Source organism: Dryobates pubescens, chromosome 5 (assembly GCF_014839835.1).
Source record: "Dryobates pubescens isolate bDryPub1 chromosome 5, bDryPub1.pri, whole genome shotgun sequence".
Lineage (NCBI taxonomy): Eukaryota > Metazoa > Chordata > Aves > Piciformes > Picidae > Dryobates > Dryobates pubescens.
This window is the reverse complement of record NC_071616.1, coordinates 11749978-11774622: the sequence shown is the minus strand read 5'-3', so window position 1 is coordinate 11774622 and position 24645 is coordinate 11749978. Positions and strand designations below refer to the sequence as shown.

The following is a 24645-nucleotide window of genomic DNA, read 5'->3' as shown; positions in this document are numbered from 1 at the left end:
AATAAAAAGAATTAGTAGGTGGAGTAAATAGGCAATGAGCAGTCTACAAATGGATTGTCTAAATAATCTTTATCTACTGAAGACACTTGTGCAAGTTAGTTTGCTTGTTGGAACATTGCAGGGCAATAATCTCTCTTGGACTGCCTGTTAGAAAGACTGCTTTCCAGGAATGTAGTGGGGATTCACTGTATTTTGTTTGGTTTTGTAGCTTTTACAAAGAATTGATGACCCTGGTATTTGCCTTGCCATCAGTGAACAGTCCCTTGACCAGTATCCAAACTTGGCAGCCTCTCACTTCTTGGCTGATTACCTCACAGCTCACTTCTATGCAAATCTGACAACAGCACGCCGTAACGAAATCCAGGCACTCTATATAGGATCAAAGGTATCTAAAACCTCGTGGGTTTTAATTTTTTTTTTATCAAGAGTTCCTATCTTTGTCCCAAGTGAAAAAGGAAGCACCCTCAGCTTACTTGCTGGTGTCACTAAACCAGGTATCCTACATATGCCCACCTGTATGGTGGTCTTCGACGCTTACATGGGATGTTTCTCTCAAGTACCTTCCAAAGGCAGACAGTATCACTCCTCTTTTTGGATGGCCATTGTCTTTACTGAAATCATACAGCTTCTGTGTCCAGCCTAGGAATAGATGCATTAACATTGCAATAGATGAGTTTCATTGAAAGCATTATATGTAAACAAAATGCAGTATTTTCCATAGTGTCTGTTTTGTTACAGGACTACAAGACAGCATTTTGCTCCAGTGTGTGTCACAACAGTATATTGCTGGGTTTCCTGTTTCCTTCTTTTGAAGACATGATTTTATTTGGAAAAGTGTCCATATTAACTGTTCATCTTTAGGATTACTCTTACTTTCTTCTCTCAACATTTCCTCAAATGATGTGAGGATAACACATCTTTTTGTAAGCTTATTTAGTAAGAGAATGTACTCTACCCTACTAGAAATGATGTGTTACGAGGTCACAAAATGCTTTCAACTGCAGTAGGAATAGGTCTGAGAATTCCTGTTTACATTTTTTTGGCCTCTATATTTCTTTCCCTGCATAAGCTACTGTGCTAACTTCTTTTCTTTAATCTCACCCATAAAAAGAGGGGAAAAAAATTGAAGGTGTATCATCTTAACATATGCTTTTTTTCCTTCTGTCTCAGGTGCTGCTGACTCTGCCTGAGCTCTCCCGTGTTAACTACATCCACCTCTCCTCCAGGCCATTGCTCATGCTGGAGCAGCTTCTCATGAATATGAAGGTGGACTGGGTAGCTGTTGCTGTGCAGACACTGCACCAGCTTTTAACTGGACAGGAAATTGGTTTTACTGTAGAGGACATTGACAATTTGCTCTCCGAATATGCAGAAAAAGCTCTCAAATTCCCTTTTGCATTAAAGGAAAAGAAATCAGGTGACTGTCCTTGAGAATGCAGTTTTCCACTTGGGAAAGAGCTGATTTAACCCTAGAATCTTTTCACCAGTTGTGCCATAACATTTCAGATGTGTGCCTCCAGTCTTGCTCTAGCCAAGGACACAGTCTTAAAAGTCTTTGCCTTTTTTGTGTGTCCCCAAGACCCAAGAGTTTCAAGTGTGTCTTGAATTCTCCTCCATCACTCCTTTTTGGGGGCTCTCTTTTATTTTATGATATAGTTCAATTTTATTTTCTTCCTGTTTAACATAAAGTCACTGATGACTTCAGCAGCTCTAAAACCTCAGCCAACTCCACTTTCCCCCAAACAGAGTGGGGATTTTATCTTACATAGTCTTTCCTCCTCCTAGTGTCCTGTTCCTTTTTTCGCATAGAAAACTTTTAAACTTGTAATTCTTCTGAATGGTGTTGGCACAATTCTTCTTTCTGGTTTGCCAGTCCCTTCTCATCCATCTTGTCTCTTGATTTTTTTATTTATTTTTTTTCCTGCATCTGGCTCTCCTTCCAGAGCTTTAGAACTGGCATAGCAGAGGCTGCTGCAGATCAAGTACAGTGCTTTTGTTTCATTGTTAAAAGCACATGGCAAGTGTACCTATCTGTACCTGTTTATGTCTACATCTATGGCACTAACTTGCTTTGTACCACTTTCCAAATGTTGACTTCATTTCATGATTTAAAGATGCAGCTCTTGTTAACATAAAAGCATCAGATTTTAACTCTTTTCCTGGCAAATTACCAATAACCTTGCAAGTACGTTCCTTCCGTTGCCATTTGGTACCATGAGCATCTTGTGACACATCTGACACTTATTCTCTGTTGTGTTATTCCTGTGCCCATTGCTTTGGCAAGGATCCTGTTCTCTGCCCTTTAGGTCATTGAATTTTATATACTTAGAGAAGGCTGAGATGCGATTCAATGAATGTGTATAAATACATGAGAGCTGGGTGTCAAGAAGGCAGGGACAGACTCTTCTCACTTCTGCCCTGTAATAGGAGCAATGGATGTAAACCACAGCACAGGAAGTTCCACCTCAATGTGAGGAAGAACTAAGGGTCATGGAGCACTGGAACAGGCTACCCAGAGAGGTTGTGGAGTCTCCTTCTCTGGAGACTTTCCAGACCCATCTGAATGCATTCCTGTGCAACCTGCACTAGATTATATGGTCCTGCTCTGGCAGGGGGGTTGGACTCCATGATCTCCAGAAGTCCCTTCCAGCCCCTGACATCCTGTGAAAACAGAGCAATTTGTCATTATGTAATTATCCCATTCTGTGCTGACATTCTTACATCAATCCTGTGAAGGAATTCCTCTAATTTTCCTAAAACCAGGTAGCTTTGTGGCCAGTGTTGATTGTTCTCTGATTTTTTTTATTTGTTCCTTCCCTTTGTCCTAGATTCTCTAATACGTATCCAAGAAAGCATCAATCAGGTATTGGAGTGTGAAGTGCTGTCTAAATCAGGATCATCAGAGCTATCTCCTGTCAACTTTACTGGTGAGGTTAAGACCTTGGTACCATTTTCTTTCAATGTGTTCTTATCTGTTTTATGCCTTGTGTGTGTCCCACCACTTAATAGTAACTTGGGTCTCATTTAATGCAGGTTAGTAGGTCACAGAATCATAGAATCACCCAGGTTGGAAGAGACCTCAAAGATCATCAAGTCCAACCTGTCACCACAGACCCCATGACTAAACCATGGCACCAAGTGCCACATCCAGTCCCCTCTTGAACACCTCCAGGGATGGTGACTCCACCACCTCCCTGGGCAGCCCATTCCAATGGCGAATGACTCTCACCTCCAGCCTAAACTTCCCCTGGCACAGCTTGAGACTGTGTCCTCTCATTCTGGTGCTGGCCAACTGAGAGAAGAGACCAACTCCCTCCTGGCTACAACCTCCCTTCAGGTAGTTGTGGACAGCAATAAGGTCTCGCCTGAGCCTCCTCTTCTCCAGGCTAAACAATCCCAGCTCCCTCAGCCTCTCCTCATAGGGCTTGTGCTCAAGGCCTCTCCCCAGCCTTGTTGCCCTTCTCTGGACACGTTCGAGTGTCTCAATGTCCTTCTTAAACTGAGGGGCCCAGAACTGGACACAGTACTCAAGGTGTGGCCCTGCTTTGTGCCCAACTGAAAGAGAGCTTAAAGGCGAACAAGAAGTGTATGCCTTTGTGTTTTCTTAGGTACCTATAAAATGTCTGAAAAATCAGCACAAAACCTTTCCATTTCAGACCCTACATTAAAAATAAACAACAAAAAGTGTTGAACTGATCACCGAAAACAGGACTACATCAGGGGGGGAATAAATTGCCTCTTTCCCAGTCGGGCTGCTAGTGGGTTTCTGCCAGTGGGGGGGTTGTGGAGTTTTCCTCTCTGGAGATATTCAAAACCTGCCTGGGTTTGTTCCCATGTGATCTGGTATAGGTAATTCTGCTCTGGCAGGGGGGTTGGACTAGACAATCTTTTGAGGCCCTTTCCAGCCCCTAACATTCTGTGATTCTGTCACTTCTGTAACCTCTGTCCCAGTATACAGGCAGAGCCTGTCTGGAACCCATTGTTGTGGTACTTCTCTCTATCTTCTCATTCTTTTCTCACTTTTATTTTTTTGGTGGATCTTAACTTTGGTTTTACAGTAGACATCTCATTTATGTTGGGTTTTGGAGTTTGTGTCTTTTTTGAGGGGAGGGTTGTTTGGTTGGGGTTCTTTTATATGTGTCATTCTTTTGGTCCTTGAATATACCTTTTTTTCCTAGGATCCCTCTTGTGACCTGAGGGAAACAGCACACCTTATATTGCTTAAGAGGCTACACACACAGTCCTCAAACACAGATTAATATGAATAAAATCATTTAAGCCAAAAGAATTGAAGAAGATTTGTGGCTTAAAGCCAACCACAAATCCCTTTATAGGTTCCCTTCAGCATCTAATGCAAGAGATGCAGTATTCAGAGGGTATACATTGTAAGAGCTGCACAGCCTGTGCTCTCAGGGAGTGACCAGCAGAGGATATCCTCAGAGCTCCAAGGCTGGTGATTCTCAGCTAGCGATGGGCTGGAACTAGAGCTACACACTGATACCTTGATACCTGAAGTGTTCTCTGGAGTGTTGCAATCTTAGAACTGTAGCTTATAGTGTATATATTCTTTACACAATGTTGTTCTGTCATGCCTATTTGAAAGATCCTGGTACTCATCTTGTGAGACAGAAAGATCCTACAACCTCTGGAAGTCTGTAGCATTTGCTGGTATTCAAGATTTCATTAAGCAGCTTAAATCCTATTCCATGTTTTTCTTGGCCTGGCTTTTTTTAAGGTGTCACCATATCATCAAGTCCCAGAGACAGAAGTCTGCAGCAGAGTTTGTTTCCTCAAGAATTTGTGCCTCCTGAGAAGCCACCACCAAAGCAGCAATGGATACCTGACGACACTGAAACCATATGCATGGTTTGCAAAACTGAACGCTTCACTATGGTAAGGAGCAAAAAATGAAGTGCAGGCATCCCTAGAACTGTGACCTTGATAGGAACAATTGCTCATAGTCCATTTCCTAAGAGACACTAGCTACTTTATATGTTTGTCTGCATCAGTGTAAGCTTGACAAGATTGCCAGTCCTTCGGTATTTAACCATGTGGTAGGTTGAGAGAGGGCTTAGCTCTCCCTCCTCCACAGAGTAAGAAACCACAGCTAACTCAGTCGAAGAGCAAGCTATATATTTACAAGCATATATGGAAAGCAGGTTATATATAACACAATATATACAGGTATTTACAGTATATACACAGAAATACACAGCAAAGACAAATAACACAACAAAAATCCCTCCCCGAGGGAGGGATCCCCTCCTTGGAACCCCCTCTCTCCCCCCCCTACCTCCCTTTTTCCCCAAAAAGGGGTTAGAGAGAGAGAAAGGCAAGTTACTAAGGAGAAGAGTTGTTAGCAAGCTTCAAAAGCCCATGCAGGATTAGTGTTTGCTTATCTGAAGGCCAACTCCAGCAGTTCGCAGAAGAAGCAGGCAGGGAGAACAGGCTGAAACCTCCAACTCCCCCAACTCCCAAACCGAACTGAACTGAGGAAAAAAAAAATTCCAACTGCTTCACAATCTAAAGCTGCATTTTTGTTTATCAACCAATGAAATTCGTTTAGAATATCAGAATGTTTTGGTTCTAGTACCGAAAACATTAGCCAGTGTGTTCCAGCAGTGTTTGTTCTTAAAGGCACAGCCTCAAACGACCACAAACCATTAGTTGGAGACTGGCAGCAGTTGGCACTTTGCAGAGCCTTGTGTAGTGATAGAGCCTAAAGAGGAAACCTGCTCATCAGAGAGGAGACAAATATGAGGTCTCAAAAATGTGTAGTAATAGCTATATTAATATTCCAAAAGACTGTGCCAGCAAGAGATAATATGAATATCAGTATCATACAGTTCAGATTACCAGCATAGAAAATGTAATCTTTGCTCTTGTCTGCACTTTTCTAATACCTGTTGTTTCATAGAATACTTGAGTAACTGCTTTGGTTCTCTAAGGGAGAATTCTGAGTTTTGCAGGTGTGCTGACAGTCTGTTATCTTCTGTTGAATTGAGTGCAGTTTTCTCACAGTATCTATTTCTTTTGAGTTTGGAAATTACTTAAATGAGTGTCAAAAAGACAGTCTACAGCTTCTGACTTTCCCAAGAGATGACCTAATTAGTGCTGTGATCAAAACAGGGGCAATTCAGGCAGCGAAAAGCCCGAGACACTGGGGCAGCAAACATTGTTTAAGTGCCTGCCTCTGGGCTTTGGTGTTGTGTTTTGTTTTTCTCTTTGCTATGCCCTCTGCAGAAAGAAATTATAACAGTGACAATCAATCATTGTATGGTTCTGAAAAGCCTTATCGAGCATGGTTTTTCCTCTCTTCAGAGGAAATAAGTTTACTCATGAGAGGAGGCAGATATTAGGAAGGGACTTCAGTAAATTCTTTCTGTAACTCATCCATCACCTCTTGCTTAGTTTAACAGGCGCCATCACTGCAGGCGCTGTGGCAGGCTGGTGTGCAGCACTTGTTCCACCAAGAAAATGGCAGTAGAAGCTTGCAGAGAAAATCTGGCTCGTGTATGTGATCAGTGCTATGGCTACTACAACAGAGAACATCTGCCTGGCTTAGCACAAGACACAAGTGTGTAAGTCCTTCCATTCTAAGCCTTCCTCAATTTCATGTAGACAGCAGAGTACATGAATGAAATGAGAGGGAAATAAGCATTTGGGTTTATCTGGATGATATAGTAACATCAGCTTTTTAGCCTCCAGCTGTTGGGATTTTCAGGTTTGATAGGTGTGAGGACGTTCCTTATGCCTCAGTTTACTCTTCATATTAGAAAGAACATTGGAAAACCAAGCAACAAAGTCTGTTCTTTTAGCATCAATTATTAAACCTAATAATTGAATGCTTTGATGTAAAACTTTCAGTTCACAAACTACTACAGTGTGACAGTGTCTCTTGCAGTTTATTTGTGTTCTGGATTAACATCACATGTTGAATAGCTCTGCTGAGCATAGCAGTGTTTTAATGTTATTCCATAATCCCTTGATTACAACTCCTCAAACTCTTGGGTATTCAAAACCAAATTGAATTAGACAGGCTTTTAAACTGCCCTTAGTAAAATTCGTTGTGTGTACACTAGGCCAGCTGGTGAAAAGTGCAGCTGAGAAGAATGAGTTTTACTCTTTGTGGCTCTCAAGCCTGCTGAGGCTGCTATAGCTGATACTCCCTGTAACCCTGTCAAGCCTGCTGATGGCAGTATCGGCTGTAGCGGTCTCAGCAGGCTTGACAGAGTCACAGAGAGCAAGGCTTACTCTTTTCAGCTGCATTTCTTCTTTCCCTAGCAAGCCTGCAGATAGCAGTATCTGCCATGGCAGTGTCAGCAGGCTTGCTAGGAAAAGAGGAATACTCTGCAGATCTGACAGGGAAGCTGTGAAATAGCAAGCATTACCTTTAGCTGAGCCAGTTTCTATCAGTGTGGTTGTTTACACTGCCAGATTAGGTCAGCAGAGCCTAGCAGTGAGTCTGAATGCCACCTGTCATGTTTTAATTGCTTAAGTGTCTGGCTTTTTATTTTTTTTTCTTGCTGTTTGTCCTATTTGTATACCAAAACCAACTAAATCTTAAGGATTTAGAGCCCTGGATGCAAAAACTTGATTTTCACTTTGGCACATTCTGATACCGGGCCGTTCTTGTGCTCCATCTTTGCTTTTTTAGGATATGTACAACAGTGCCATTCCTACAGAAAGTTACAAGAGCTAATTCCTTAATGTAGTTGGAATACAACAATGCAGATGTAGGATCTTGTATTTCCAGACAGTAGGGGGTGGGAAGAGGGGAGGGGGCAGGGAAGGAGAGGTGTTAGAATTTTTTCAGGACAGTCCTCTGACAAGGCTAGCCATAGTGATCTCTCATTTGAAACTGTGTTTTCCCCAGTGTGCTGGAGTAGGCATGATGTTTCTTTCTGTCATTTATTTTATTACAGTGGAAAAGGAGATCAGGCCCAAGTGGAAGGTAATGTGAAACTTCACTTTTTAAAAAATGCTTGATTAGCAGCAGAGATAGAGATAGGAAGCTGATAACACTTAGCTGCAGCTGAAGGGTGATCAAAACATTGGCTGCAAAATATCAGTGATAGCTTTTGCATGGTGGGCTGAGACTGAATATTCCAAACTTCTGTGAACGGAAACTGATTTAGGAGAAATGTCTGAGCCAATATCGAGTGTGCTGGATGGGGATCAAAGGAAGGAACTGAAAAACAGCAGTTGGAGAATGCACTTTGCATACTAAAAACAGTCAGTGAGAGGCTGTGGTATGAGCAGGAATTAATTGGCCCACTACAGAGCTGTTCTGGCTGATCCTCTTTATACAAAGCACGTCAGTACAGCCCTGAATGCCACTGCAATGTGCTGTGGTGTTTAATCCCCCCAGTCTGCGGGTAGCGCAGAGTTGCAGCCCCTCTCATGGCCCTCTTTGTGTCCATCTCCTTTGCTGGCTGTGTGAACATGGACTAAATTTCCACATCTAATATCATAATGCTTCAGGAATAACAAAATCTAGTTGACTTTTTTTTTCCCCTACCATTTTTCCTCAGAAGGTTTTTACTCCTTGTTGTGTAGTATGGTGTTTGTGGTGATTCTGCAAGATTTCCCCACACTGACATGAAATTCTGACAGACCAAACCACAGTTATTTGAAGGGCTTGCAGCAGCCATGTGAAACAAAATTTGCATTTGTGCTACAAAAAAACCCCCAAAACCCAAACCCCAGGAGATTATTTTCTTTATCCTTTTAAAGTATTATGGGCTATTAGAGCAATTTATTGTTTTGCTGTTGAGGAAGGCTTGCTTTACTGCTACCTTTGTTACAAAACTAACGACTGAAATACAGTTTCTGAGCTCTTTTGCTTCTGCTTAGGTCTTTCTCTTTGCATGCAGCTCTAAATACCATTGGGCCCATCATATGATTTGTTCAGTATGAGAGTATGAGTGAATAAGAACAGTATGTAAAGGAGAGTGGTTTATTCTGCTTTTCTAACTTACCTGATGAGACCATGAAGAAGGCTTATCAAACGTTTTCAAGCCTGGCTTACTGCAATTATTCCAGTTTCAAGTTTGATTTAGAAATGGCAGCTTTTTTGTTTTTTTTCCTCTCCTTTTTTTAATTTAAGTTTTTCCAGGGAGAAGAGGAAGTTGATCAGAGGGAAGAATAGCAAATTAGCTTAGCTCTCCATTTCTTAGCATTGTGACACTTTTCTGTTGGGAACCACAATCACAAACATGAGCATCAGAGGGCTTGTTCATTCTCAGCTGCCCTCAGATGACTGGCAACACATGATTTGTAGCTATTTTGGGTTACTGATTTCAAACCAGAAATTTCCTTAATCTGAAGGGAAGAAAAAGACTTCACAGAAGTCTTTTCCAGTCTGTGGCTCAGTTGGTGGCACATAAGACCCTTAATGGGAAGGTCATGAGTTCAAGCCTGCAGTGGGCACTAGTGGCCTCCCTACTCTATTCATGGGGTCTGTGGTGACAGGTTGGACTCGATGGTCTTTGAGGTCCCTTCCAACCTTAGTGATACTGAACTACTGAAGTGAAATTTGAGTCATACGATCAAAACTCCAATTTTCTGCAGGGCTAGTTTACATGAAAACAATGTAAGGAGTTAGCTCATCGTCTCACAATCAATTGTCTTAAAGCAGATGGACTGTGTGTTCAAATTGCATGTATCTTTCTAGAATTCAGGTTATTAAATCAATTCACCCAATCTTTTACAACTGATTCTTCAGTTTCCACTCATGTTTTCACTTGCCTCCTGCTCAGAAATATTTAATAACTTGCTTGAGGTAAGTCTGAAGAGGGGAGATTATTGTGCCAGTATGATAAGAACTGGATAATCATTTGAACATGTTACTGGAGAGAGTTCTTGGTGATAGGGTGTTGCTAGCAGTGAAAGTAAGTTTATGTATAATTTGATGGCCTGCTGAGGAATGGAAATGTTTCTGTAATGTGTGCCTGACGTGCTGCTGCCAGGAGGTGGCACAATGAGAGGATTACAGATGACTGTTTTACAAGAGTATGGGAATACTCTGCATTATGTATCCATAGCCAGGTTTATTGGTGATTCTACCTGGTATTTCCACAGAGAATTCTAATAATGAATATTCCACAGTGGTGAGAATACCCAAGGCAACTGAGCTTGAATGGATTTTTACCCTGAATGAAGAAGAGAATGAAATTGTACGCAGTGAATTTTATTATGAACAGGTGAGATCTGGAGAAAGAGTCCAGTATAAGCACTCCCCTGGAGAGCTACCTCAATACCCATGCTTGTCTGTCTTTTCTCAAACTGTCAGGCTCCCAGCTCTTCCTTGTGTATTGCCATCCTTAGCCTGCACAGTGACAGTATAGTGTGTGGACACCAACTGATAGAGCACTGCTGCAAGTTGTCCCAAGGACTCACTAATCCTGAGGTGGATGCTGGTCTCCTCATGGACATCATGAAACAATTGCTCTTCAGTGCCAAAATGATGTTTGTAAAAGCTGGAAGGAGCCAGGATCTAGCTCTCTGTGACAGGTGATTTATCAGATGTTCGCTGGGATGTGGTGAGGTATTGTCATTGTCAAGATTGTTATCTTTTTTTCCACTGGGGACTGGAGAGTAAGAGGGCTGCTTTGTGATTGTACTGCAGCCTTCTGAAACAGGAAGTTCATAATGTAAGAATGAAGTGAGAGTACAAACAGTAGAAATTCAAGTAATATAACTACATAATTACTGAGAAGAGTCTCAGAGTATGGAGAAATCTTTCACAAAGACTGAAGTAAATATTCTACTGCTCAGATTGTGTATCTGCTTTCAATCTGTATTTCAATACAGGATTTTAACCTGCACAGTCTCAAGCTGTGCCAGGGGAGGTTTAGGCTGGATGTTAGGAAGAAATTCTTCATAGAAAGAGTGATTGGCCATTGGAATGGGCTGCCCAGGGAGGTGGTGGAGTCACCATCACTGGAGGTGTTTAGGAAGAGACTGGATGGGGTGCTTGGTGCCATGGTTTAGTTGATTAGATGGAGTTGGATGATGGGTTGGACACAATGATCTCAAAGGTCTCTTCCAACCTGGTTAATTCTATTCTATTCTATTCTATTCTACTATTCTATTCTATTCTATTCCTGAGAATGAGCATTTTACACTTTCTTTCAGTTTTATCCTACAGAGCTTGGGATAGCAGGTATAATACAGGAATTTCACAGTTACTGTTTTGATTTGGTAACATAAGGCTGGTATCTGTAGTCAGTATCAGCCAATATTGCTGGGAGCCCCAATAAAAAGCACCTGAATGGGACAGTGTGATGGATAGAGAAATGTGGTATCCTGGTGATTAGGAGCCACTGTTCTAGGAGTTGGACAAAGTTCTCTAGGTGTATGGTAATGGTATTTGATTAACCTCTTTGTTTCTTTCTAGCTACATCAGTAAAGTCGATGTGTTGAGTATTTTGGTTGCTGCTGCCTACCGTCCAATACCATCTTTGGATCAGATTCTTCTCCCTGCAGCAGTAACAAGATTAAGAAATCAGCTTCTGGAAGCAGAGTACTATCAGCTAGCTATAGAGGTAATGACAGTCAGTGTTAGTAGTGCCTCTGTAGTGGCTTTTTGGTTTCTCCCTCCTGAGTTCAGATGGATGTGATGTGTGAAATATAGACATTTAAACAGTTACAAACTGGGATTAAGTTTTTAAGCAAGGAAGAAATAATTTTCTGAACACTGGGAAAAAAATTTTGAGAAGGAAAAATCCTTCTGCAGTGGAGCAGGCTGCTAGAGGAAGGGGTAGGGGCCTTTTTTTTTTTTGCCAGTCCAATTAAAATTGGAAGGAACTAACTGCAAGGAAGTCATTAAATAGAGGAATCTTGGCATCTAGTAGAAAGCCTGATTGGTTAGGCCACACCTTGAGTACTGTGTCCAGTTCTGGGCCCCTCAATTCAAGATAGACATTGAGACACTTGAACATGTCCAGAGAAGGGCAATGAGGCTGGGGAGAGGCCGTGAGCACAAGCCCTATGAGGAGAGGCTGAGGGAGCTGGGATTGTTTAGCCTGGAGAAGAGGAGGCTCAGGGGAGACCTTATTGCTGTCTACAACTACCTGAAAGGTGGTTGTAGCCAGGAAGGGGTTGGTCTCTTCTCTCTAGCAACCAGCAGCAGTACTAGAGGACACAAGTCTCAAGCTGCGCCAGGGGAAGTTTAGGCTTGAGGTGAGGAGAAAGTTCTTCACTGAGAGAGGTGTTCGTCATGGGAATGGGCTGCCCAGGATGGTGGTGGAGTCACCATCCCTGGAGGTGTTCAAGAGGGGACTGGATGTGGCACTTGGTGCCATGGTCTAGTCATGAGGTCTGTGGTGACAGGTTGGACTTGATGATCTTTGAGGTCTCTTCCAACCTTGGTGATACTGTGATCCTTTGTGGCAGGACCTTATCTGAAGCCTGTACATTTGATTTAACTTGTCTATAATCCCATAGCAGAGACTAGTAGGGCACACATCCCAAGCATTGACTTGAAAATCAGCAATGCTGGCAAATCTATTGGTGCTCATCTGGTGTGATTCATCATCTTCTCTCTTTCCCCTGCTCCCAGGATTTCATGAAGCTCCAGTTTGTGGCATTGCAGTTATTTAAGAGCAGGATAATGATGCTGTAAACAGATAAGGATTTTTGAGGGGTTATAAACAGCAGTAGTGGAGGCCTTGTTAGAATAAAATCAGTTTGATTAGTTCACACTTAAAGGCAGCTGGTCTGGTGGCAGTTTGTGAAGCATCTTTTGAAGCCTTGTGGTTTTTTTAATTAAACCACAAATCTGATGAGTTCTGCTCTGTAAAAATCCTCTGCTGTAGATAAGCAGATGTGAAAATGTCCTGAGTTTTAGAACCGCTGAACTGAAATTTCCCAGATAAATCAATGTCTTAAACTTGTACAACAAAAATATTTCCTCATTTGGATGTTGTGGATGTTTGGGTGGTTGGTATATTGCACCAGTAATACAGAAACAATCAGGAGGTTTTTTATGTTTTGTTTTATTTCTAATGGGAAAGCTGCTCTAGGAAGTGAAAGGTCATGATCAGGCTATGTGTTAAGTCAGGTTTTCCTGTTCTCCAGGCTAGGACTGTGTTGGAATACTGACAAATGATTTTGAATCTCAAACTGCACCAGGGGAAGTTGAGGCTCGAGGTGAAGAGTAAGTTCTTCACAGAGAGAGTTGTTAGCCATTGGAATGTGCTGCCCAGGGAGGTGGTGGAGTCACCATCCCTGGAGGTGTTCAAAAAGGGATTGGATGTGGCACTAGGTGCCGTGGTTTAGTAGTCATAAGGTCTTGGGTGACAGGTTGGACTTGATGATCTTTGAGGTCTTTTCCAACCTTACTGATTCTATTCTATTCCATTCTATTCAATCCTATCCTATTCTATTCGATCCTATCCTATTCTATTCTATTCTATGAGTTTAGGTTTCTACAAAATCTGGCTTGGATCCAGGCGGCGCGTGGCATGCCTGGGGCATGGCTTGCCTTAAAGCTGGAAATTTAAGTTCAGCAAGAGAGAAGTTTAACCGATGTTTAAAGCCACCTATGGATCTAAACCAGCTGAGCCAGGGTTCAAGGCTGGTCCAGGATGTGATACAGTATCTGGAGTCCACAGTGAAGCCCATACTCATTGCGGTAAGAGTCTTCTGCTCCGCAGTGTTTTAATGCACATCTTATAGCAAAGCATGCTACTGTATCAGGTGTTTGGGTTTTTTCCTTCTCTTCTCATGGTTGCATATTGTAAACTGATTATTGTTGAGATGTTTGGTGACGGTGGGTTGTTGGCTGAGAACCAGAGCATAGGATTTTGGGGCGTGCTTAGCAGAAGGGTGTCATGGTTTAACCCCAGCTGGAAACTAAGCATCTCGGAGCTGTCTGCTCCCTCCCAGTTTATGCACTGAGCATAATGTTCTGTGGTGTGGAATATCCCTTTGGCTAGTTGGGGTCAGCTGTCCTGGCTGTGACCCCTCTCAGCTTCTTGCGCATCTGCTCGCTGGCAGAGCATGGGAAACTGAAAAGTCCTTAACTAAGGATAAGCACTACTTAGCAACAACTAAAACATCAGTGGGCTTTCAGCATTATTCTCACACTAAATCCAAAACACCAGCTACCAGTATCACTTGCTTAGGAAGAAAATTATCACTGTCCCAGCCAAAACCAGGACAAGGGGAAAGAAGTTGTACTGGTTAACATGTTATTGCTACACTCTGAGGAAACTAAACTCAACCCCAACAATATGTTGTGATGCTGCAGTGATGCTGTTGTGCTACTGAAAATAACTTGGGAGGAACTCAAAGAATCTACAAATGCTGTCCCACTCTCCTTTGCTTGTCAAAAAGGACTATTACACAGTTTAGGGTTAGTTCTGCGAGTTCTGATGAGGTACCAAACCCCAACATCTAGTATTAAATGACTGCAGAATTATAATGATAAGAGCCCTCTCAGTAGTACATATTTTAGCAGAATAAAAAAGCCCATTTGAATTTGGTTATTGAAGTAACTGTTGACAGGAAACTGTATTTAAATAAGTCTCCTCTCTGTCCCAGGACAGTCATGCTGGCTACAGCAGCATTCAGGTTGAGAGCAGAGTTGCAGCCTGGAGTTAATAAAAAGCATTACTGAATTCTCACCCCTCCAAAGCAACATTTTCTCCAAGGCCAGGTTGGATGGGACTTTGAGCAACTTGATCTAGTGGAACATGTCCCTGCCTGTGGAAGGTGGGGCTGGAACTAGATGAACTTTAAGGTCTCTCCTAACCCAAACCATTCTATCATTCTGTCTGTTTTTAAAAAATAACATTAACAGAAATGCTTCAGGGCTGAATGACAAGATCCAAGTGAAAAGAAAGTTCTCCTCTTGCTCATCATCTATTGTTGACTCCATTTTAACAACAGGATGATGATTATTTTGCCACACTGAGGGAACTTGAAACAACCCTGAGAACGAGAAGTCTCTCTCTGGAGATGATGTGTGAGGGGAAGATACAACACAACAGCTACTATCAAGAGTGCTTGTTCTATTTGCATAGTTATGGCACTAATCTGGCAATAATAAGCTTTTACATGAGGCATGACTGCATGAGAGAGGCACTGCTTCACTTGTTAAATAAGGTAAGGAATGAATCTCATTTGCCTTCCCCTAAACAGTGATTTTTCAAATTTCCAAGAGGACTTCAAGGCCAGTTTAAGATTGCAGTGACTATCGTGCAGTGTTCTGGGTGTTCTTCTGTACAGGTGTTTTCTGAGGTCCTAAATGTTGTTATGTGAACTATCTGATGAGAATTCAGTGTCATGAAAAAAATAACTGATCTTTACATCTTGTGTTTAATCTCTCTTCCCTGTTGTACTGAAACAGTGGCCAGGTTGTCACACGTGCTCCTTTCCATGGTAACATTAATATGTGAGGCTGCATTTGTGAGACAAGAGTCAGGAGGTCAAATGAAGTAAAAAAATGCCTCTCAGCTCACTACCTGTGAGGTTTCAACTGCACTACTGTACCCAGTTTTGGAGTCCCTAGTAGAAAATAGAACTTGTCAAAGTGGAAGGCCAGCAAAGTAGCTAGTGCTCTTAAAGCACATGCTATATGAGGAGAGCAATACAGCTAGGTGTTTTCGGCTTGAAGAAGAGAAGGCAAAAGGAGAGCTACATGCTACCAAGTACATGATTACAGGAAAGAGAGCTCCAGGTTTCTCCCACATGTGCACAGTATTAGGGTAGGAAACAGTAGACATTGTGTGGAGCAAGGGGAAATTCCAGCTGAATATAAAGAAAGGAGATTTTCTGCAGTGAGACTATTCAGACATGGGAGGACCTGGACCCTGGAAAGGCTGCTGAATCATTGTATTTTTGTCATGCTCAGAACTTGACTAGTCAGGCCCAGAACAATTCTTTGAGGGGGTGTTTGAACCAGATGACCTCCAGAGATCCCTTCCAACTGGAATGATTAATTTAATGATCTCTGTCACTTAACACTTCTTTGTTATGTAATGAAAATCAGCACACCACAGTGGCTTTGCTTTATGCTGCCCTTCTGATGTTTGTGTAGGAGTCCCCATCAGAAGTGTTCATTGAAGGCATCTTCATTCCAAGTTATGAAAGTGGAAAATTGCATATGTTGGAGAACTTACTGGAAACCATTGATCCAGGACTGGAGAGCTGGGGAGTCTACTTGATTGCAGCCTGCAAATACTTACAGAGAAAGAATTACTACCATATTCTGTATGAGCTGCAACAGTTCATGAAGGTAAGATGAGGGTCAGTGCCATCTCCTTCAGTGAGATGTTGAATGCTGTCAGTCTTTTGGTTATTCACTTTGGTTTAAATCTGCATGATGCAAAGGTGTATTTTTTCCTATTTTCCAGTTCTGAGAAACAGATAGGAAGGCCTGAGCCTGACTGAAGCTGACCTGATGTGTGTCTGTCATGAATCTGGCACATTTCAGTCTCTTAACTACTGTTTTAAAGAAAACAGAGCACTGCCTGCTTTGCATGAGCACTTCAGTGCAGACAATGATTAGTGAGGGTGGTGTACTTTGGGCTGTCTTAGTGTTCAGTATATTTCTTCTAGGATCATGTTCGTGCTGCCATGACCTGCATTAGATTTTTCACTCATGGAGCAAAGTCCTACACTGAACTGGGAGGCAAACAGACATGGCTTCTAAAGATCAAGGACCATCTCAAAGTCTATCTGCAGGAGGTCTCAAGGAGTTCAGGAAGGAAAAAAATGACATTCACTTTTCGGAAGAAAATGTCTGCTACAGATGTTTCAAGGTATCTATAAACAAGAAGCTGAGGTATAGGAAAGGGGTGATTCAGGGTTTCTTCAGTAGTTGTATTTAAATTTGTTTTAGCTAACACATGCTAGCTCTGCCTGACCCAAATCTGACATTTATGTGGTTGCAAGTATAGGATTCTCATTACCTTTTCCCCCAGCAATTCAACCCAGGAGATGAGCAATTGTTTCTGCTAAAAATATGTGTCATCTCTCTTCCTTTAATTTAAACAACAAACAAAAACCCTACAGTGCACAAACAGCTATATATCAATCCGCTTCTTTCCTCTCCACAAAGCAAGCAGCTTTGTGGTGCTTAGCTGCCTGCAAGGGTTAACTCACAACATCCCAACTATGTACAAATTATAGTGTCAGACATAACTGAGTCACTGTATTCAAAAGTTGAAATGTAAATGTAGCCAAATCACTCTTGTACTTGGGCTTTGTGTGTGATGAGATGGAAAAGAGGGAACAGGTATTTGGAATGTGATTCTCTGTCTCAGTTCTTTAAAATAACGCGAATGAGTGCTCACCTTCAGCTTGTGATGCATGTTAAGTGCACAGATCTGAGAAGTGTCTCATTGCTGCAGACTTGGCTGTGCAGAAGACAAAGTCAAAATGTAGCTGAAGTAGTTTTTATGTTCAAGAAATTAGTAAGTTCACACAAATAATTGACACTTTCTCTGTTTAAAAATAAAGTTGCAACTTTTCCTCTTATGTAGGCACATCAATACAGTTGATCTGCAAATGGAAGTAACCAAGTTCCTGCATCGATGCGAGAGCTCAGGAACTTCTCAAATGACAGGTTCCTCCTTGCCCACACTCTTTGGAAACAATAACATGAAAATGGATGTTGCTTGCAAGGTACTTACTGTTATTTCAAACACACCTCTTATTTTTCACCAGCAATACTACTTTGTACACAGGTTGAAACATTGGATGGTTGGAGCAGCGTCTTGTATTTTTCATGGGCAGGTTGCTTGTACATGTGTGCAACCTTCCATTTATGAAAAATGTCTCAGAGTAGTGGAGAATGCATGAGAAGTTGGAGCTCCTCTCCTCAAGGCTCCAACTTTTCAGAGCCAGGGGACCCCAAATACAAATACATTTTGACTATACTTCCTATTGTGTTTAGAGGCAAGGCAAATAACTGCTGTTATTCTAACCCTTCTTGACGTTCAACTCCACTCCGTCTACAATTTGCCCTGTGTCCCACAGGGAACTGGCTTGTGACAACAGACCTGATGTTTGCTCTGCTTGTTGGAGTGGTGCTGTGTTCTCTTGAAGTAATGCATTGTGTTTTGATCTCTGGGCAAAATGTGGAAATGCATCTTTGTTTAACTGTATGTGATGAAAAACGAATGTGCATCCCCAGACTTGTCTGTGCCTCTCTTGTCAGGTCATGTTGGAAGGCAAAAACATCGAGGAGGGGTTTGGAATTGCCTTTAGAGTCCTTCAGGTATGGAGAAACTTGATATAGCAAGTACTATTATTTCAAAAATAACTCCTGCAAGCAGCTGTTGTTCAAGCAAAAGACTTTTTTCTTTTTTTTAATGTCTTTTAATTAAAAATCCCCAACCAGCCTCTTGTTTCAAGTATCAAATGTCCATGTATGCAGAGCAAGCTTGGTGAAGAAATGAAGACTCTGCTTCGGCAGGACACTTCCAGACTAACTGGGTCCTATGAGGGAATAAAGTACAGCTTTTCCTTGGCTGTGCCTTTTCCCTTCAGTAACTTACCTGTGGCAAAACACAATCAGATGTGAGTTGAGAACTCTGACTTGGTAACTCCCTGCAGTTCATGATAGCCATGCAGACACAGTGCCAGGACTGTCTCTGTACTGTTGTCCTAGCTGAGAGAGGAAAAGTAATTAACTGGAAAATCTCTGGAGACCTCTCCTTCCTCATGTATGGGTAGAAGTTGAGGTGCTTAGCATCACTTCTGTTGTCGTCTTCTTTTTTTCTTTCTTCCTTTTCTTTTTCCTTATTTGTGGCAGGATCAGTCCACAGCTTTTATCATCTCTCCCTTTATGTGGGATGTGTATGATGGTCAATTTCTTGGGGTACACAAAAGGTGTACTGCTGGTGGGGTGGCTGGAGGAATATAGTGGGAGCTTGCTAAGTGAGGAAGAAGTGGGTAGGGACCTATGAAAAATCTTTTGCCAGAAGAAATCAAACTGGTGTTTCACCACTCCTGAAAAGGAGACACTATCAGTGCTCTTATTCTCCAGTAAAATTGAATTTAACCAGTCTGATTATAGAAAATCTATAAGCAAGTCCTGAGCAGTAATGACTGGGAAATGAGGCCCCCAAAACTTTTTGGAACATGGTGTGATACATTGTCCTCTGAGGAGATTATCTCAGTTGTATAGACTACTTGTGAGAGAACCTTCTGAGAACGTTTAACATGTTACTCTCATGTTCCAACTACCTCTAGGACTTCCAGCTGGAGGCTACAGAGGTGTACAGCAAAGTGGCCAAGCAGCTAGTGAAGCAGCAGAAGTACAGTGAGATCCGGCAGCTCCTCAAGTGTGTCAATGAATCTGGAGCTGCAGCAAAAAATGATGGAGATAACATAATCCTAAACTGTCTAAATGAGTTCAAGAATATTCCTGCTGAGGTAATTCTATCCTTCAATGTGCCCCTTTTAAAGTGAAACAGACAATGGAGGCCATGTGGAAACCATCCTCTGGTGCCTGTGCTGGTCTGTCAGTGAGTCCTTCTGACTTCGTACTACATACATTGTCTAAAGGTGGGAGTGTGTGCTTTGCCTTACACAAGTTACTCTGAGAGGAGCCAATAAGTAGCTGTAGCATGCTCCTGCCCTGCAATTCCCAAATGAGTATCCATGGTGGAGAGAGAATCTCTGCTTCACAGAATCCTGCTAAATGCTCCTTTCTGGGGTGAGAGGTGCTGGTTTAGTGAGGCTTCCCTGGCTCATGCAGAGGATGTGTGGAGGTAAAAATCTGCTGCCTCTATGGGAAACAATTTGAAGATTTCCTTTGCCCTAACAATGTCTTCATCCCAGTGATGGAAGGAGATGTCCTCAGTGAAGTTCTACTAATCAGGCTAGGGGACCCAGTCCACCCCTTGGGCCAGGATGGGTCACAGGGCCAACTCCTGCTGAGATGCAGAGAACCTACAAGTTCATATCATGCAATAGGAGCCATGTCCATGGGGTGCCTCGCAGGCTCATGGTGTTCTCTAGGGATACCCTGCACACGTGGCAGGCAGGGGAAGCTGCAGTAAAGAGAGGAATTGGGCGTTCTATTTGCTACATCTGCAACACTTGCTGTTGGGACAATGTAACCTCCTAGCTGTGATCTCTGTGCAGGAGTTTGGTTCCTGATGAGGTAAAGGTTTGCAAACTACAGTCACTCCAAGTGTGAACATTTTTTCCTTTCTTTGGATACAGGATCTTGATAATCTGATTCAGGACATGGACAGTGATGAAAACAAGGTAAATGAAAGTACAGTAGAGGAACTCTCTTGCAGGAACAGCTCAGTCTTGGTCTGCAGTCCAAGATTCTCTTTCACTATCTTCTCTCTCATCCTCAAGCCAAAGCTTTGAAGGCCACTACCTAGACTGTAGAAATCACAGTGAATTCCTCAAGGCTGTGGTGTTTGTAACTGTAGAGCTGTGACATGAAGGTACAGGTCTGATGTCATTATGACTATTAGTTCCTTGACAGTCCTCAGAATGAGAGTTGAGAATTTGTGACAGTGGGAGGGAAAGTGTTTCAGAGAGGTGCATTGGTGGGTTTGTTGGTTTTGTTGTCCAGCTGCTCCCCTAGGTACATGTAAGCTTCTTGTAATGGCACACAGCTCATGAGGATCAACATACCTCCAAGATGGCCATTCCAGCTGACTGTTTCAGGATTATACTATTACTGTTGAGACTGAGTTAAATAATAAAACTTCTCCAAAAGGTTGAGGGTTTTTTGGTTTGGTAGGTTGGGGTTTTTTTGAGAGAAGCAAGGCCTGCACTGCATGGTTTCTTCGTTAGCTTTCATACCAGCCAGCCAAGCCACTGCGAAGTCACAGATAGGTATATGAGGATATTTTTATGATGCATATTTCTATAGGTGAAGAGGCTATGCCTCAGCATCAGTAGATTGTTGTAGAGCCTGAGTGACATAGCTGGGGATCAAACCTTAGGAGCTGTGACTGTCCTCTGTCCTGCTCTGACTGACAAACTCTTGTATGTAGACCGAAAAATGGCTTCTCGTTCTGCCTTTATGTAAGATCTATCACTGAAAGATGGGAGCTGTGGAAAATGGTGGCTGGTTTAGACTCTTTGCTGAGGATATGGTAAATTAGAGAGCAAGATAGGATTCCTGATGCTAATTCCATGGAGATACAGTAAGGAAGTTTTCACAACAGACAAACTTGATAAAATAAAGCTGTCGCTCCAAGTATTACATTGGCATCTACTCCATGCCATACTCTGCTTCCTAATATATTGCCACTACCTTGTACCACACGTGTCTGAACTAGGTATTTGCAGTGAATCCTTGCTTAAGCTTGTCCTGTTTGTTTACTGCAGCTTTCTAACCATGTTGTAACTGCCTCTTCTGCTTCAGATCCAGGCCTATGTGATGTGCAACAAGCTGCGTTCGGCCTATCTCGTCTCGGTGAGACAGGAGAAGACCAGAGCAGTGCAGCTGGTCCAGCACGTGCGACAGCTGGCTGAGAACAGCGGAGATCATGTTGTGAAGGCCATCTGTGCCCAGTGGCTCTCAGTGCACCAGCCCAAAATGAGAAATCGGCTTCCCCAGGGCACAAGAAAGTAACAAGTAATCGAGATTCACCATCATACAGAAGGGGAAGGCTCCAAGACAGCTCACAGGCTGTGTGGTTCAGCAGTCTCTCGGTAAAATGGAAGTCTCTTGACTGGTGTTGGTGGCAAATGGACGCTGCTCACATGCCTCTGGTGTTTGGCAAGGAACTAAATTACAAGTGCCAGTCCTGTATTTTGACAAACAGTCACTACCTCAGGGTGTTTTTTGGCTATCTTTTCTGGGGGGAGGGATGCAGTTTCAAACTGAACAAGCAAGAATTCAGGCATATGGAAAAGAGCACTTCTGTGTCTGGTTTGGTTTGGGTGTTTTTCTTTTGAAAGAAGATGAACTTTACTCTGGTTTTTGACTCTTTTTTTTTTTAATCCAGAAAACCTCTATTGAATTGAGGAAGATTTTTCTGTCATCTCTGTGTAGCCTGGAGTATAAAACTTTTTGTATTTATGAGTTTCCTGTAAACTCTTCCAAGATTGGAGAGATCTTTTACAAAGAATGAAATTCAGAAAGGTTTTTTCAAGTGTCTCCACAAACCATTGCTACAATTTTGTGGGTTGCTTTTTCTTTTTCCCCCACTTCCCCACTGTTACAGTGTGCCCAGTTTCTTTAGTTCATTCCAAAAGGCAAGGACAGATCTGTCATGGTAGATTTCTGCTTACCAGTCACACTGTCTGATGTGTGCCAATACATGTGGCATTGAGACCTTACTAGATGGATGAAGCTATAAAGGGCATAACTTGTACAGGGTGTACCAAGGGAAAATAATCCTTTAAACTAGTTGAAAAATCACATGGCTCTCTCTTTGCTGAATGGTTGCAATGCAGCTTTGTCACTGTACAGTTGACAGTTTTTCATCAGATATTGCAGAAAATAGAGAGAGAGCAAGGTGAGGTAGACTTCCAACAGGCAGTCTGCATCCCTCTCAGGGAGTTATTTGTTTCCTAACAGAATAATCAATCCCTGAATAATTAATCAATAGAACACCTGATGAAATCTTTATTGACTGGACATACTGTCTAGACTATATTGACAGGCTCTGATCTGGAAGCGGTAGGTTGACTCAGCTGTATGGAAAAAAAGCAGAAGTCTTTGTGTAATTGCTTTGTTTAAGGGATGGCTGCTTCTCTGCAGCCATGACTGGAACATGAGAAATGGACAGAAGAATAGTAGACAGTAGTGTAGGACCTTCAGAAAGAAACAGATCGAGACAAGGCCCTCAGCAAGAGTTTTTGTTTGCCATTTACATGTATTTCAGCACATGAAGTGAGGAAAAATAGTTCAATTTTTTTGTTGTTTAAAGGTTTATTTGTTTCAAAAGAAACAGCTTTTCTGAAGTGTAATGGAACTGTGAATGGTTTCAGTACATAAAATAATAAGGCTGAGTTTTCACTATTGCCAAGCTCACAGTACTGACACAACAGACTTCCATGGTAATGGAAAGGGCTCGGTCCATCTCCTTTTAGCATTTCATGAGCAGTGCCCCACTGATACAAATGCCTCTTTTGGAGGAGCTCTGCTTACTAGAGCAGGGCAAGAAATGTCTGAGAGCAGAGCAGTCAGAAATGCCCACATTTAGCTTTCAAACTCTTCTGACCACAGATTTGCATTATCTCGTTAGCCAACAGTACTAATGAAAGCTGCTTTTGTTTTCCTGGCCAGACTGACCTAGCTTCCCATCAGCTTTCAACCATTAGGCTAATCCTAAAACGTGACACTATCCCTGCCTTTGACCATTTCCAAACCTCTGTTAATGAGGAGATTTTTACAGTTTGTTGGGTATCCAGAGCTGCACTGATGTAATGTCTACCTTTCTGCTCGAGTTCTGTCAGCTGCGGCGAGCACAGAGTGGAGTGTGCTACGTAGACCAGGCAGTTCTGTACCTGCCTTTCTTCCTGACCTTTTTGCACTGTACCTGATGCACTTTATGTGGTATTCATTGTAATTTGATGTTCTTAACCTGGAAATGTAGGGATCTTTCTCTTACCAGCAGAACTGGACTTTTGATCCTGACTAACTGCCTTGTGTCATGAATAGTGCAATTATCCAGGGGCTCTGAATTCTTGAGCATCAAAAAGGGAGTGAGAACTGCCAGTTAAAACCAACTTCTATTATTAATGACCAAGGTTTGTTTACAATGAAAAAAAGATAATAAAGTATTATGACTGTTAACATATCTTCTGTTAATGTATCTTGTTTGCTTTTATCTCAGCAGAGCTGGGGATCTCCTCTAGGTTCGTATTTTGCTTTTGGCTGAGCTTAGAGTAATTAGAAGGGGGACAACTGGTCTGTTGTGGCAAACTCTCTCTCTGCTACAGAGTCCTCAACATTCAGATGAACTGGAACATCACATCTTTAGAAGTCCTCCTGGTAGCTAGCTCAGCCTCATAACCTGTACTCTCACAGATCAGTAATCCTCTGTGGAGAGCTTTGTGAGTTAATCTAACTCTCCCTTACAAGCCTCCCTTTAACACAGCTAAATAAGCTTTAGTTCCCTCATTTTACAGATCAACCTAGAAGAAGGTATTAATTACTTGGCCAAGGTCAAAAAGAGCGAGTGTGTCTCTATGGAAGCATGTAACTACATGCTTTATGTTACATCAACAGACTCTCTCAGCCAGGCAATGACAAGATATTGCAGCCTAGAGAGACATCCTGCTTTTTTAAAAAAAGGTTTCTATTGCTCTTGAAAGCCACTTTCAAGGTCTGAGAACTGCCTGCAGAGAAAGCAGGCAAAGCCTGCAATGCTACACTGTTGTGGCTTTAGTTTCCTCTGCAAGACGAAGTACAAAGAAGAAAGAAAAAAAAAAAGAGTAGAGAAACAGGCAGAAAGACAAAGAGACTTTAAAATGTCACCCGAAGTGAGTTCTTTACTTTGGTAAGGTAGGTGTGGGGAAACAGCAACACCAAGTAAACCAATTCACCATTCCTGAAGGAAGATGCAGTCTCCTGTTGCAAAAGGAAAATGGCTTTATTTAGTATTGCTCAGAGGTAGCACAGGACTGATCTGCACAGACAGCATCCAGGTAGAAAGAATCAATCACAAAATTAGCATTTGTTTCCCACAACTGGCAGTTGGT

The 24645-nt window shown here is 42.2% G+C and overlaps 1 protein-coding gene across 1 annotated transcript in view; it reads left to right on the top strand.

Moving 5' to 3' along the window:
• ZFYVE26 (zinc finger FYVE-type containing 26) overlaps positions 1 to 22444 on the top strand; it is a 51004-nt gene extending 28560 nt beyond the window's left edge. The window contains exons 25-42 of the mRNA XM_054161615.1: positions 209 to 385; positions 1171 to 1417; positions 2829 to 2927; positions 4736 to 4893; positions 6412 to 6581; positions 7926 to 7954; positions 10084 to 10205; positions 10295 to 10515; positions 11402 to 11549; positions 13430 to 13639; positions 14899 to 15114; positions 16049 to 16246; positions 16570 to 16772; positions 17496 to 17637; positions 18173 to 18232; positions 19210 to 19392; positions 20188 to 20232; positions 21356 to 22444. Coding sequence (XP_054017590.1) covers positions 209 to 385; positions 1171 to 1417; positions 2829 to 2927; positions 4736 to 4893; positions 6412 to 6581; positions 7926 to 7954; positions 10084 to 10205; positions 10295 to 10515; positions 11402 to 11549; positions 13430 to 13639; positions 14899 to 15114; positions 16049 to 16246; positions 16570 to 16772; positions 17496 to 17637; positions 18173 to 18232; positions 19210 to 19392; positions 20188 to 20232; positions 21356 to 21565 — 2838 coding nt within the window. The 3' untranslated portion in view covers positions 21566 to 22444. The remainder of the gene's footprint in view (positions 1 to 208; positions 386 to 1170; positions 1418 to 2828; positions 2928 to 4735; positions 4894 to 6411; positions 6582 to 7925; positions 7955 to 10083; positions 10206 to 10294; positions 10516 to 11401; positions 11550 to 13429; positions 13640 to 14898; positions 15115 to 16048; positions 16247 to 16569; positions 16773 to 17495; positions 17638 to 18172; positions 18233 to 19209; positions 19393 to 20187; positions 20233 to 21355) is intronic.
• The last annotated feature ends 2201 nt before the right edge of the window (positions 22445 to 24645 follow it).